The sequence below is a fragment of the Botryllus schlosseri genome, chromosome 11 (genome assembly GCF_051294905.1).
Source record: "Botryllus schlosseri isolate E-star chromosome 11, Bs_hap1, whole genome shotgun sequence".
NCBI lineage: Eukaryota > Metazoa > Chordata > Ascidiacea > Stolidobranchia > Styelidae > Botryllus > Botryllus schlosseri.
The window spans coordinates 27,757,774-27,774,100 of NC_137246.1; the positions used below are offsets into that span (position 1 = coordinate 27,757,774).

The 16,327-nt window shown below is 40.8% G+C and overlaps 2 protein-coding genes across 2 annotated transcripts in view; both read left to right on the top strand.

The window, feature by feature from the left end:
• LOC145449716 (uncharacterized) overlaps positions 1 to 16,327 on the top strand; it is a 335,502-nt gene that overhangs the window by 218,915 nt on the left and 100,260 nt on the right. The gene's annotated exons all lie outside the window — the stretch shown is intronic.
• Positions 8,332 to 13,251, top strand: LOC145449746 (fibrinogen-like protein A). Its single transcript, XM_080328168.1, has 4 exons — positions 8,332 to 8,583; positions 11,132 to 11,228; positions 12,265 to 12,364; positions 12,506 to 13,251. The coding sequence occupies exons 1-4, from the start codon at positions 8,449 to 8,451 to the stop codon at positions 12,816 to 12,818; spliced, it is 645 nt and encodes a 214-aa protein (XP_080184294.1). The 5' UTR covers positions 8,332 to 8,448; the 3' UTR covers positions 12,819 to 13,251.

Consider the following 16,327-nt stretch of genomic DNA (forward strand, 5'->3'; position numbering starts at 1 on the left):
GAATGAGAGAACGTTCAATGTACTATTTTTAGGTGATACACGATCTCCTTTTGTTGACAGAGTTTTGGTTGGTGTATTTTGATAAAAGTTGATTCCAAGGCACACAAATGGAATTGTGAACGACCTCGACCTACGATTCGAAATCGGTCGTCTCGATAATTATTCGCACAAATCGGATTATCCAAGTAGAAGAAGAAGTAGCGACGAAAAAATCTACTCAAGTACGAGTAGAAGTACTTCTTCCATAAGCAACTAAGACTACTTCAAGTAGAAGTGGTATTGGCTAACTTTAAATCTACTCTAGTAAGTAAGTAGTTGTGAAAACGATCGTAATTCGTTCGCATGGATTGTCAAAAGGTGCAAATTGAGCTATGCGAAAGGTGCCGAGCTTGATTCATATTGATGCATACCAGGAAGTATCCAATTTTTGACAGCATAAGCATTCGTCCGCATCATGGGATGAAAGTGATAGTATTGATATGGAAATGCGATTCTAATCCCCTGTTTACTCCAACAGCACGTTTTAGAAAATATCATGGTATGGCGCACTCCCCCATAGTATAAGGCCCGGTTTAGTCGAAGAGCAATACGGAGAAGTTGTATAGAATACGGTGTAAAAGTAAACACTCTGCGCGATTAGTAAACGTTAATAAAAATATATTGGATCGTAAAAATGCCATGTTGTGTGGCTCTATTTCCAGATATTAAAGGCATTACTACACTTGCTTTTATACTTCAACATGTATGTTATCCAGACAATAAAACTGATATTAATTAGAACTCAAAGTATATGATACTGGGCTGGGAGTTGAAAGTGAAATATAAATGCTACTTCTAAAAGCGGAAAATGTATTTGATGTCTTTAGTCCAGAAAGTTTCAAAGGTCAGAATCCACTTTTCCAGATTAGGACACGCCATGGACTGAGACTACGATATGATAAGTGAATGCTAGATTGCGAAACATCAGTTTCAAACGTTATGATGAGCCATATAAACTGTGTTGAAATATTTTATATGGACGAAGGGCGACAACGTGGTGTGAACGGAACCACGCCAACCCGTTACCTAAATTATATTCACCGATACTTTCGTGAAATCATACTGATTACTCTGTATCCACTGAGCGCGAAGCGTGACGAAAATTCTGGGCTTTAGTCAACTTTTATGAAAATTAAATTCTGATACTCCGTCAAAACAGCCCCGAAATTCCTCAGGCTATCTTCCAGATAGGAGGATTAAACTACTTCTACTTGCAAACTGAAAATAGCGAAAAGTAAGTAAGTAGATCACAAAATATTACGAAGTAGAAGTAGCGAAAATCAGATCTACTTAAGTAAGTATCAGAAGTAGAGGAAAACTAGTTGAGTACTTCGAAAAAGTAGTAGTACTTCGTTACTGACCACCTCTGGTTACAGCAAACATGCATGAGATGACCCTGCGACTCACTGCAGATTGTGCGAACTTGATCACATTTATTCGTTTGTCCGTACAGCAGCATCTCGACTTATATTGTGACTTGAGTGCCTGTCATGTCGATTTCTATCTTTGTAAAGTGTTACTCTATATTTGTCAATGACAGTGACTTGCACTGTATAGACTTAAAAATTAATCAAATAATTATTGATTTTTAACTTTATATATTTTGGCGACTTGAGCAGCAATCACCCGCGCCGGTAGTGATATTGTCATATGTAACATAGTGGCGTAACTACAACTCTCATTAATTTATTAATTAAGTAATCCACGTCGATCGGTCGATCATCCACGTACATGTGGCTGGATTCTTGCTCCTCAGGTGCGCCATCGAGATATCAGTAGGCCTATTTCGATGTTAGTACAAAAGAATCTTAAGTTACAATGGCAAAGCCTATAAACAGGTATTCAAATGAAAATCAATTAAGCTAGCCAGGCGCCGACTTTTATTTTTGCATGGGGCGGCGGCAGGCGCGGAGCCGGGGGTGTCGAAACCCCCTCCTTTTGAAGCGCAAAACTCCGTCGTTTTGAAACGACCATTCTGACGCTAATATTCAGTTGCAATTCAACAAGTTGTATTATCAGTGTTACGCGAGGCCGCGACCAATTAGCGAGATTCGTCTGTGCAAGCATCATCATCATCATCATTGGTTTATTAGCAATTTTATCAGTTCAATACACCACAAAAAGAATGCGATACAATGAAAAGACAGGAAGGTGTCGAAGCGACAAGGAGCAGTCTATGGAATCTGACACCCACCTTGGCCTAGGCGATGTAAAGAGGAGGCATGCACACTGAATGAAAGTAAAGAAGATAGTATAGAAAAAGAGAGCGACAATAAATAGGGCGGCATGTCATGGGCACATATCGCACAATGCAGCGCGACGCGATCTGCCGCTGAGATGATTGCGATATTAGGTCATTGATTGCCGCGCAATGGCATCCAGCGATGGACTGAGCAGTAACACAGCCCGACAATTCTGGAACACGAAAGACAGACAAGAATGATGATTACAAACGCGCGCAGCCAATCAGTAATTATCTCTTATCGCCAACACAATGGGTTTTTACTTAGTATTGAGTAGCTCGCTTCGCGACAAATGGTTGCTGATTAAAACATCGATTTGGACCGCATTGCTGCTTTTCCCGATTTACGTTCGCAAAGCATAATTGGATTAATATTATGGGCACTGGAACAAATTCCAACTAGCGGGCACACACAATAAAACACTGTTCAACTTTGCGCTCCGAGGATATTTATCACAAAAATGGTTCACAAAATATTTTTAATGCGGCTTGTGGCCCTCATCGATGCAAATAATGCACTTTAATTTGAAGAAGGTGGACGTATATTTGGTCGTCAAATCGCGATAGGAGATGGTGCTTCTCAGAGCATGCGATGAAATCTACGTTTCCAACGATGAGATCGAATTTGTACATCTAATAAGGATCGTTAGTTTGCTGAAATCAGCATCAGTACGCTGTGCGAAATACATAGTAGGGATCAATTTTATCGGCCTGTACAATCGGCCGGAAAAGTTGCGCTGATAACGAAATTGCAGACATGCCGCAAACCCGGAATAATTACAGTTACAGGGTGCGCTAGTCATACCTAAATTCCCAGATTCGATAATGGCAACGAGCACAATTTGTTCAGACGCGGGCATACGTTTTAATCAAAAAGATACATAAAAACAAACAATATTACACTCAGAGATTGTTACGGTTTGGCGAAAGTGTTTCTGCGGACGATAACAGGCCAGCATGCGGACGCGCTAAATCAGTGGTTCCCAACCTTTTTCGTCTCGTGCCCCCCTTGGCCGATATTTCATCTAAAATCCCCCCCCCCCTATGAAAAAGTTGCCTGTGACTAAAAAATGTGCTTTTTAACGCGTAACTATTTGTTGACTGAGCAATTAATGGCCAAACATATTCAGATATGTCCGAACTATGGCGAATGCGGACCGCACTAAACTTTGATAAAGTACAGTCAAATTTGACCTGTTTTTGACCGGTCGGGTAGCCGCTGACGAAAAATAAATCACCAAGTCCGCTTTCTACGGACTTGAGTTGAATCAATGAATTTGGTACGGTATGTTTTTCACGTTAGCTCATATGTTGGCTTAAAAACTTAAACAATTTCACTAGCGGCCTTGTGCTGAATTCGGGTTGACGTTATCCTGCTTAGTAGCAATTTGGTCGAGAGGCTGTCGCGGACCCAACGAAATCGTCTCGTCAGCCTCACTTTATCAGGGGGTGTAATAGCTACGGAAGGCATCTAAATATACACCTAGCTTGAAATCCGCCATCCGCCAAAGAAACATACAATTGTAAAGAACTAAATTAACAATTCTATACCATAAAAATCTAAAAACCTTGTGAACCCAGTGTATCTTCCGATACAATACCAAAGCCAGATTTCCCCTAAAAAAAATTAAGCCAGATTCCCCCCTAAAAATTTCAAAATTCCCCCCAAGGGGGGAATTCCCCCCCTGTTGGGAACCACTGCGCTAAATCAAACCACCGACGATAGTGTACATGAGATATCGACGACCCAATTCGCATACAAAGGATTATCGCTAATTTGCAGAACGCAGCATCGCTAACACGAATGAGTGAATTGGCATTTCAAAAGGACGGGATTTCTAGTCATAAATGAGAAACTCTATGGCTACGCACCTGGGGTTTTTATGCCGACAACGCGCTGGTTAATATCAGCCCGGGGCCTACGGCCTACGTAGGCCCCTATCAGCCAGTCGAATTTGATCGTAAAAAGGTGCGCTTTTAATTATCCACGTGTTATTGCAGTAAGAGCAATATGGGCGCATGCCGCGACCTTATCAATAGAAATACATATCTCAAAGGTTTGAAATTCGATCCGCGATACGGTTGCGCTCGATAGGGCCCGTCCAGCTATGAAGTTTATTGGAACATAGAAGGTTCTCGTTCAAACTAATCGAATAAATTCAGAATTTGCGCCACCGAGAATCTCGTGTTGCATCAATTTTTGACAACGTAATTTAATACCCTGCACTGCACAATGCGCAGTAATCAAACATTGTCAAGTGACACCGGGGGAATACGAGTGTATAAAACAGACAAAACTAGTGGCCTACAGACGATAGCAAACGTGAAACCGCGCATTTAATCAGTAACTCCTCGACTTGCGTACAGCACAATGGGGTATACATTGTTGCATTTCCCGATAAAAGTTGACAAAGCCTTGTTCGAGTAATGAATATACGCACTTTGCGCAGGAATAACTTTCAATTCGCTGACATACACAAACACATTGTCCTATTTCGCGCTCCAAGCGTCCAATTAAAGAGACTATCACGGAACTAACTCAAGAATTATTTTGTAAACGTATATGGGCGCAAATACAATTTAATTAGAGGAGGAGAACGTGAATTCGCTCGTGTCTGGTCGAGAGAGAAGATGGTGTTTCTCAGCGCAATCGCTGTCGTGAACGAGGGTGCTTCGATTGTCTGATTGCTAATCACGGATTACAATTTAGTGGGGCGTTTTATGCACTAGTTCGTCGTCGCCAACGAAGCTGCATAATGCATATTCATAATTCAATTATTCGCGCGAGTATCGATTAATGGTAAATAGTTGGCATTTACGGGCTATCACGGACTCGCTAATTGACAGTGCAGACGGCGGGCGTTAAATCATATTGTATGGGGTGGCCGCCACCCTATAAATGTTTCAGGGGGTGGCTGCGCCACCCCGCCACCCCGTAACACGGCGCCTGACCAGGAATGATGTCACTTTTGATAAGGAGCACGCACGCCAAGTGTTTGAGTTTAAATGACACTGCAATGAATAGAGAGTGACTTGGAAACAAAATGGAGATTGCAACACTGCAGCCGTAATGAGTGAGCTGAGATTTAGACTCCCTTCGCTTCCCGGACTCTGTGTATAGGAAACAGGAACCAACAGCTCAACAACGCTAACTTAATGTTTTTTGTGCTATTCATTATCAATTACAGTTTAGCCCAAACCATGCCCGCCCTTCGTAACCAGCAGAGGCCTGTACAGCGCGACAACGATGGTTTTTGAATCAGCAAAAAACTAGCAAATGAACCATAGAAATAAGAAGCCAAACCGCAAATTTATCAGATTTTGTTACGTAGCGTTGAGGCTTCTTGGAAATATGCTATAAGTTGGCGATCTAGGAGATACTTCCATTTTCTCAGAACGAGCTCATGTATACCATATAATTGAGCAGTGTATTATACAGTAGCATACCGTTACATAGATCAGTATTTTGGCAATGGTGAGAAATATCAGATTGGACTGAGAAAGCTGTCATATTGAGAACCAGAAATATCGCGTTTCTCGCTGTCGGATGTTTTATATCATTTTGTCTGGAGAAATATCCGTCCAATGCTGATGATATGCCTGTATATTAAATCTAGGTATATAGAAAATATTCAAACACTACTATATGTTCAAAAACTGTTGATGGTTCTATAACCAGTAATACCATGTAGCCGAATTGATATTTTTCGAAACTTTCTTTCTGATCTGATACTTGATCGCGTGAGCTTCTTGTGAAAAGCGGTTCAAAGAATTTCATAAACGACACCAGGAAACTGTCATCCTCAGAATGGTAGTCAACGAAGTGAATTGTCATTGCAAACGTATGGCAATTGATAGGAGAGTTGGTTGTGTAGAATGTATACGCGTTGTTGGTAGAAAACGTATTTGTTTGCAGGGCTCAGTTAAAGTAGGTCGCATTATTCTATGCGCCTATATAAATTTTTCTGCGCACCCTCATCTATCTTATCAAGCTCAGTAGGATACGCATCGTTAACCGGACTCTACCGACAAGTTTAAATTAGAAAGTTTTAATTTAAATTTTAGAATGTGTAGGTTAATCGCGTAATATGAATCGCAATATATTCACTGTGTAAGTCGCCAAATTTTTGCCTAATTAGCTGATTGGCAACATTGGTTACGCACCGAAGTTTTGTATCGGACGGCGCAGATCACCGCGTTCGAAATCAGGGATAGTGTGAACGTGAGGTTCACGTTCGCGTTCTGTGTGTGAACCTCGGAAATTTAGAGGTTCACGTTCACAAACGAACCTTGGTAGGTTCTGCACTGTGAACCTTTTTCGTATATTTCATTTTTCACTTCATTATAACATCTTTGGTTGAATTTTATTGCATTTCGATGACGGGCCAATCTATGCATGGCGCTGGCAGCTTAAAAAAATCAACACTAAACGAGCATGCATCTTGCCAATCTCAAAAAGTTTATTTGCTCTGTTACAAAAGTTTGCTCGAAATATCCGGCCTTCCGTTTATGAATATTTAGTGACTCTCTGCTGTGAGCTTGACCCGCAATCGCACAACATCAAGGCCTAAATACACTACATGTAGGTTAGTGGTTCTCAACCTTTTTGTGTTCGCGGACCCCTTTCGGACCGTCACGGACCCCGCGGACCTCCACGAAGTTTTAGTCCAAATTTAGCTCAATTATCGTGCAATCGTCATCTGTCTTGTGCAAAATGATAACTGTATACCCATCACCAAAATGACTTTTCTTGAAAATGAGATCATACTATTCATGCAGACACTGGGTTGACTTCTATTATTTCTAAGCGAGTTCTTCAATTTCTTGAAATAAGTGGTCGTGTCTTGAAAATCCGCACCTTCGATTTTACATGAACGAGGGGAAAAATACATTTCCACAAATATAGATAGTGGCGAATGTAATTATAACGCCGAACGCTTCCGACGACACATTTGGGTATGATCGCAACAAATATATGGCACCAAAATTGACAAATAATTTTTTAATGATCATATAACGTCAAGCCTGGTCATTTTTATCTAGCAGCTTATCTTGAAGTTATTATGAAAAAATGGTTATGTATCACATGCAGGAGAAAGTGGATTTTTGTAAATATTTCGAAGTCGCCGTGATTGACCTTACTCATCCAACTTTTCTTTCCCACAATCCCCAACAACACAACTGTAAACAGCAAAATGTTTGAATCAGTGGGCTATTGGCAATTTAGCAATTAAAATGAGTCTGTACTGTAGAATATTTCATCTCAGACGACCATTCTGTGTATGTGAGTTCGGAAGTTTTACTAGTAGTGAAGCGAAACTGCCTTGTGATATTCCGAATTAAAAAAAAAATAAAAATTAGGTTATCCAATATATTGAGGCTTCGCGGACCCTCTGAAAATGCTTCACGGACCCCCAGGGGTCCGCGGACCCCCGGTGGAGAGCCGCTGATGTAGGTAGTCAACGAATGATGCTTATTCAACCAATCAATGAAATTGATATCGTTGTCTGATGTGAAAAATCTAGCATGAGGCGTACGAGGTCAATCTTGACTTCATATTTTTATTCTATTATAAAAAAGGAAACCCGTGCGATTGGGGTGTTGGCCACTGCTGTATAACTTGTTAATGGGGTAATATCAGTAACAAGTATAGAAACCCATTTACACTCTGCTTAATATCAGTAGCAATACTCAGACTCCGAATACATTTAACGGTCTGGCCTGGACCGTTAAGGCGTAAGCATATAGCCTATTTCCTTGCATGTCCTTGTCGAAATTGTTGGCAAAGCGACGGAAGATACTGACTTTATGGGATTATTATACCACTTGATTGCCTACGTTGATACATTTGGTGACGTTTAAAACATCAATATGTACTTCAGCATTGTGGCCCGAGTCGTCGCTAGGTATCGTGTATATTTATAGGCTAACATTTGGCTGCAATGTAAGATTGCAATTAGCAAAATGACGTCAACTGACGTCATGAGGTTCACGTTCGCGTTCAAACAGAACCTTTCAAAAAGGTTCGCGTTCACACTAACCTGAACCTTTCAGAGGTTCACACCATCCCTAAATTCGAATCCCTGGGAGGTACAATTTTTCAATTTTAAAAACTGAAGCAAATTACTCCAGAAATTGGCAGCCGATAGTATCCAGGGCGAGCTGATATGTTGAATATCCAGTTGCTTTTGAAAATCTCGCTGAAGATGTGGCTTGTTTTGATATTTGGAATCGTGAATTACCCGCTTCAAATCAGAGCAGAAGATAAGAAGAATACATGTGCTGCACACGAGAAATGGACTGTGAGTAGGATTTGGCAGCCTAGGGGGGCGAAAATACCGAAGGGGGCGATAGGGGGGCGAAAACGGACGAGGGAGAGATAGGGGAGGAAAATAACGAAGGGGCGATACGGGGAGATGTCGCGTTAAAACGGCTATATTGGAGCAGACATGGGGTGATTACTTCATGAATGTAATCGATTGCGATTACGATTACTTCTGAATGTCACGATCACGATTACGATTACAGCAAAATCAGGAAGAAGTCGATTACGATTACATTGGAAAAGTAATCACGATTACTCACGATTACATTTATTTTCCTTCGTAGAATTTTCTATCAACACATTGTGGAAGACAATATTAGGATTGTGATGGAAAGGTCTCATGAGAGAACAATTTTCTTTTGTAAGAGACGTCATGACGTCATTTGCTGTTGACGTCATAATATACCCGTTGCTCAACTTTATAGCTGACGATTTCTTGCATTCCAACAATTTGCATTCTGGCCAGGGCCGTAACTAAACCTCTCAAGAGGGTGGGGAGCAAACTCGAAGGAGACATAAAATTATTTCTAAATCAACATAAATTATAAAATATTTGCGAGAGATTTAATTTACTTGCAAATTTTCTTCGCGCTTAGCGATTTAATGTCGCTAAATACGTTGATTTTGCAATGCATATACCTCTCCCCATCAAGAAAAAATATGCACAATTTATAGAAATAGGCATTTCGGTGCCGGCCATTACCGCGCCACGATACGCCAAGACATGTGCATGCAGTTTTGATGAACATGCGACTTGACGCTACCAAGAAAAGACTTTTGGCCGAAACTTTGTGTATGTATCCCTCGTCCATAACCGCGCTGGATAGACGCAACGAATAATCCTGTTCTCTCAATCTGAGCCCCACCATACAATTGCCACCCAGTGCACCCACAGAGAAAAATGCGCCCGTGCAGATATGACATTTTGTGTGAGCGTCTCACGAATGATTTTCTGTAGTTTTCTTATAGTCTTCTACGTTTGGGTGACTCCAATATTTCCAATATATTATAGCAGGCGAGAGGTCACGAATTTAGCGCGCCCGAAGATGTTATGATTATGAATTGCGTGCCCTATATTTTCGAAGACACCACATCCCCCAAATCGATCGGTATATCTTACCACGGGGCTCAGAGAGCATCAAAATTGAATTGTAATATATCCGATTACCAATATTGTAGACGAAATTCAGTAATGAATATCAATATTTTTCGCAATTGGCGCGACTTGACAGCAAATACACAGCGAATCCACATCGCATCAAAAGTGTCGTCAACTTGTGGCTAAAAGCCCTGCCGTAAAAGGGGAGCTAGGTATCTTCACCCACCAGAAGTTTTATTGATCATCCTGTGGGGCCCGAGCCCAACGTGTCGGGTACGAAGGAAGGAAAGGAAAGGACGTAGTTTATTTTTGTCCTTGATGTTTTTGCGGCATATACACCGACTCATAATATATAAACATAATATATATACATAATATACATACACACGATCTGCGCATATGCATACCATGAGTGCATGATGTGCATATGCCGCTGGACAAGGAAGTGCAGATATAGCCTTTACGACTTTCCAAGTCATGCACCACCCCTCCACGCTATCCCAGTAATGCATGGGCGCCAAGCAGGGAAGCCATTGGACACCAGTGTTACTAATCAGGTCTTTGGTCTGACCCGGCCGGGAATCGAACCCACGACCTACCTATCAAGAAGCCGGACGCTTAACCATTACGCTATCTTGATCGGCCTGTGTTGGTCCTGATTCTAGCAGCAATCCGCGCTAGCATGGTGTATAAGCGGATAGCTATGGTGGCAGATCAGTAAGATGAGTAACGAATTGCGAAATAACGATTGGTGGCCGTTTCAAGTAGGGCCATATGAGAATAAGATAAAGTGAACATGATATTCGGCCTACAATCCAGATAACGTGAACTGCCGTTGCGAGTAACAGTAAATAACGATTCGTTTATAATCTACATCAGCCGCGGCGTATATTTATTTCTTCGACATGGAAATCGTCATGTTCAATTTGACGAGAACAGAATTTCAAATCTTTGTTCGGTGTATGAAAATGGGCCTACTGCTCGTCAAGCAGAAAAAATCAAACTGCATCTAACTAAGCGATTGCGATTATGTTTACTTGAAAATGCTGTAATCGTTGTAATCGATTATGATTACTAATCACGATTACCCCATGTGTGTATTGGAGTCAAGTCGGAGAAATGACTTTTGTTTTAGTCAACTCACGAAAATTTAGCTGTCAAAGTGTAATGTCGAGCCGAAAAGTCGACCTATTTTTAGTCAACTTGCCGGTGATTACAGTTTGTATGCTCATTTTTCGGCTCCCAATATTTGGGGGGCGATGAGTCGAAAAAGGTTGGGAACCACTGCGTTAAGACGTACAACAGTTGAAATCAGGTCGAGGCGTCACAAAAACTTGAACCATAATAATCTCGAATATGGACACGGAGTAAAAAATCAAATCGCGAGATTTCTGAAGCTTTGATTGTCTGCCGAATTCCGTTTCAGGTTTTCCAGCGAAGAAAATACGGAAACGTGAGTTTCGACAGAGGCTGGCATGATTACGTGAACGGATTCGGGGATTGTGATGGAGATTTCTGGCTCGGTAGGATTGTTGTAATTTGATTCCTTCAAGTTGTAGAATTTTGTCGATATGGTAATTCGATCATTATCTGAGTAAAAAATAACTTGCTTCTGTGTAGGGTTGTCACCAATATGTCTCAAACTCACGAGCCACAAGCCAATCTTACTTTTATAGTTTTGACCCGAGTTAAGTCTGAGTCCAAGTTGGAGAGGAGCGGGTCGAGTCGGAGTCATATAGTGTTGAGACTCGAACCCTAGTCATTGTGTAGGATACACTGTTCAGTGTTCATACTGTTCATGTTCAGCTTCCAGGTTAAAGTCATGTTCAGCCCATCTCGGTTTGGGTGATATCGAATGCCTCGCATTCACAACATAGCGATTCCCCCCTGTTTTCAAGTACGATACAGACGAAATACCTATACTTTAGTAATTTTCTATTCATCGAAGATACAATAAAATGCCTATCCTGGAAATCCGAGTCACGAGTCATATACGACTTGGACGAGTCACGCGCATATAGACTCGAGTAGGCCTACAAGTCTATGAGCTAATACACAAATCGGCCCTAAATTTGGTTACCATATTTTGAGATCCGAAAAAGAGGACTCTTTTCAAAAATTCTGAAACCTCCGGCACCAGAAAAGCAAACTGGAGTTTTCGAAAATTCTTCAACTAATAGTACGAAATTGAATAAAGAAAAGGTCATCACTCTAACTCGACTCCCATTTTACCCGATTTTTTACGAAACTCTGACGTTTGCTGCGTCGGGGACGATTTTTTTATCGAATTTCTATACTTTTTCTAGAAAAAGAGGACAAATTTTCTTAAAAGAAATCGAGCAGGATTATTATCTGCAATTCAGAAAATGACTTGAGTCAAGTTGAGCCCACAAAATATAACGCGACTGTAGTGTCGAGTCATTACTCGGTGCGTTACAACCCTGATTCTGTGATAACAAAAATATTCCATGTCGGGTATTGGTTTGTAGCATTTTTGCGTTGAAAAGTAATTCATTGAAAACCAACGCCTTTTATCATTCCAAAACGTTTTGTTTCCAGGCCTAGAGGCATTGCATGAATTGACAAAAGGAGATGACATGTCGTTGGAAATCAACATGATGTCGAGAGGTAAAAAAAACCATCTTTGGGCGAAATACAGGTGAGCCGCATTTGGAACGCATTGATTAAAACACATATCTGAAAATGAAGCGCATAACGTATAATAGTGGCTGCAGGTTAAGAACGACGGGTTTTGATCGCAGCTGAAACTAGTCACTGTTTTCCCAGAACTCTTTTCCAGGACCTTCCGTATCAGCCCCGGATCCGACTTCTACATACTGCACGTATCCGGATACTCCGGGCCTGATGCAAGAGATGTTCTCAGATACAACAACAATTGGCAATTTTCAACGAAGGACGCGGACCACGATGGCTGGAGGACAGTGAATTGTGCTTCTTACTTCGGAGGAGGCTGGTGGTATGGTCGCGGATGCGGCGCCACCAGCCACCTGAACGGAAACTTCAACAAGATAGGCGTTAAGGGAATCCGGTGGAATGGTTATCTTTGTTGCTCAGAGATGAAGCTTTACAAAAGAGCGGCCGGCGACATTTAGCGCTCATGACTATACAAGCTTGAAAAGACGAGGGATTACGTCAGGAGCCTACTACGTCACAAAAGACCAACATTTTCAGCAACAGCGTCGTCTCGCGGACACGAACTTCGTTGATGTGTCGTCAATCATTGTCATCAGTCATTGATATTTTTTTTCTAAAAAAAACAAGAAGATTGGGAATACAATGCTCCGTGCTCTCAATCTCTTGACAGTGAAATTTTTTAATTTATAGCAAAAAATTTAAAAACGTTTTTAAAAATTTGACTGTCAACCCCATGAAGTTGTTTAGGTTGCCTGAAAGAACGATGCTTAACATTTCGGTAGATTTTAATAATATATCCATAGTCCATAATATATCCATCCTGCTTTTGCGTTTTCAATAGAAACACTTCGATTGTTCACTCTACATTTTAATTATACAGTGTGGGATGTATGTCGTGTTCGATTGATTCATTCATATTAGGTTATTAGAGAGTCCGTGTTATAAAAACTGACAAAATATGATAAAATGAAGGAAATTTAGAAAGGCAATCTTTCATGCATAGTGGATAATTTGAGCTGTGCCACAATGAAACAATGTGGATGCCGTCGTTAACCATATGTTTGTTGGTTATATGGAAGTCACTTAACCGTCGCTGTGGCATAATTTTCAAAGTAAATTGGAAATACTGTTGGAGTCGGAGTCGGTATTTTTAAAGACTCTGGCAGGAGTTGGAGTCGGTGCTAAAATTTACCGACTCCTCAGCCCTGATTAGTAGGCTAACCATATGTTCAGGGGATATTTTTTGCTGGCGAGTAGAATGAAAGTTGCGTTTGAGTTAAATTCAATTCATTGTTAAAAATTTTATCATTTCAACACACCACAGAACACACGATTCTGAATCACGTATCATGCTTCAAGTCGAGTCGAGTATTCAAGTATCAGTCATTATGACGTCACAAATGAATGTTCTTTATCAAAGATCAGATATGTACCTTTTATGCCACCGCAAAGAATATAATGCCTCTTAGCCATCACATTAAACATACTTCAATATTCTTTCGACCATACCGATCTCATTGTACTTTGTGACAACGGTGTGGGAGGATCATGACTTCAGAAATGTATTATTTCCAGTAACGTTCGTATCTTTTTACTATGTTGCTATACGGCTATACTTTCAGTGCTGAGAAGCGTATAATTTCATTACTCGAAAAAATCGTCTTTCACTACTCGATTCGAATCATTAAAATTAATACTCGATTCAATACCCAATACAAGCGAGACAATCGGAAAGGGAAAATATGGCTTTATCATGAGAATTAATGATTAGATTCGTCCGACTGTTTTTTCCGGAAAACATGGTCGAATACCGTTAGGTTGAACTATTGCAGGGGTGTGCAACGAGCAAGTAGAGGCCTATGAGACTCATTCGTTTCGAGGCCAACCCCTTCTGTGTCGGGCGCAGTTCTTTCAAGTTTTTACCGCTATGCTTCCTTCGGCAGCTTACAATCTGTGTCGAGGCACATGAAGACGTGAAGTTTTGGCGAACAAACCGCTGATAAAATGCGGTGTGTTCTGTATGTCATACATGCCCGTAAAATCGTAACATACAACTGTAATAGTATATTAAAAATGAATTACTTTACATGGGTGAGGCTCGGGTCGCGAGATGCCACAAAAACTCAAATTTTGGTGGTAGTCTAAAAGCTGCTTTACCGTTATTACACTGTTATGTATTCTCAAGTTAGATTGAGCTAAAGAGTAGAATACACAGTATCGTGAGTTTATTTGCTCTTCTCATTAACTCGCGAGACAGAAGTTGGAGCAGCGTCAGTGTTGGGATGACTCGAGTCACCTTTTTCGTATGACTTGACTTGACTCGAGTCACTTTGCTAAAATGACTTGACTTGACTTGACTCGGCGTATCAGAAATGTGGATTGACTCGTGACTCGGAGCAAAATTCACCAGTCAATTTCAAGTCATAAAGTAATCGGTGTCGATAAAAATCACTGTATTTTGCATATGGTCTGATTGTTCGCGAAACGCTGGTGTAACCCGTGATAGCGACCAATCATTCTATGATCGTGCGTTTTACTGAGCCTATACACTGTTCTCTCACAAATATATTGACCACAAACGAAGTGATCGAAGCTTACAGATTACGTCATCGTAAACTAGTATAGTAAAGTAATGCAAAATGTATATTTCTGATCTCTGTTGTTTTATCCAAACCTCTTGCTTTATTGAAATTGAATTCGAATATAATTTATTTAGTCCTCCGCCATTGGCGCAGGCTCGAATTGGATCAATTTGTAAATGGGTAATGTATTGCATCTTATCAATTCGTTTCTTTATTCTCTATTTCGGCTGGTAACTATTAACTGATGCTATGCAATTACTTTCGTAGTCTAACAGTTCTACGTATATGTGAGTGATGCAGCGCTTTCATTCGTGCATATTTAACTATATATTCGCTCATCGGTTCAGAATCAATGATCAGTTGATCACTCAATCAGTATTTCAGACAGATAGCAAAATGCAATGACGTAATCATGCCTCATACTTCGAAAAGGCTACTTGACTTGAATTGTGACTTGACTCGTGACTTGACTTGACTCGAGTCACCTCCAAAAATCGGAGGACTTGACTTGACTCGAGTCACATTCGAAAATCGAATGACTTGAATTGACTGGAGTCAAAATGTGCAATGACTCGTGACTCGAAGGTAGTGACTTGATCCCAACACTGAGCAGCGTATCATATGATAGCGAGCTCTAACGTGCCTACTCTCCTTGAACGTTTTGCACCTTATGTTCCAAGAAATAAGTCAAAAGCCTCCACACAAACATTTGGGTTTTTCATCCTTTCGACAAACTGGAGCCTCCGGGACCTTTATGTCAGCTCTCAAAAACGATTTCTGCCAGCAAGCATTCTTCACTCGCGACAAATACGCTGTATAATTACAGGATAGGAGTGCAGAACAGATTTTAAGACCTGGCCATCCAAGCACTAGTAGACGTTCTTCTACAAATTCCGAGAAGGGTTTTAGTGAAAAGTTGAAACCATAACGAGCGAAAAGGTTGCCTTTTTAATGAGGCACTTGATAGCTTAAGCTACATAGCAGCCAATTTGTTGCACATGTGAACAAAATGTTTTTAAGTAGCCTCATCTTCTTTTTGGATAAGAATTTTCGATTAGTTGGTGCGAATGAAATTTATTTTACAAAAAAAGTGCGAATGGAGCTCAAAAAGGTTGAAAAGCACCGGATTAGATCCTCGATGTAAAAAGCTCCAGATGTAACAGAGAACGTTGAACAATGTCGGCAATAATTAACAAGAAGTTATGTATGACTGGTAGGAAAATTAGTTGTTCAACCTTTTATTGCTACAGCTTTTTTTGGGAAATAACACAATGTCACGCCTAAGGGTGTTGTTGGAAGTATAAGCAGCCAACTCGGAAATACGAAGGACATTAGGCATTTTGAGCGTCTTCGGAGGACCGTGCACTCTTCTTGAGAAAAGAGGA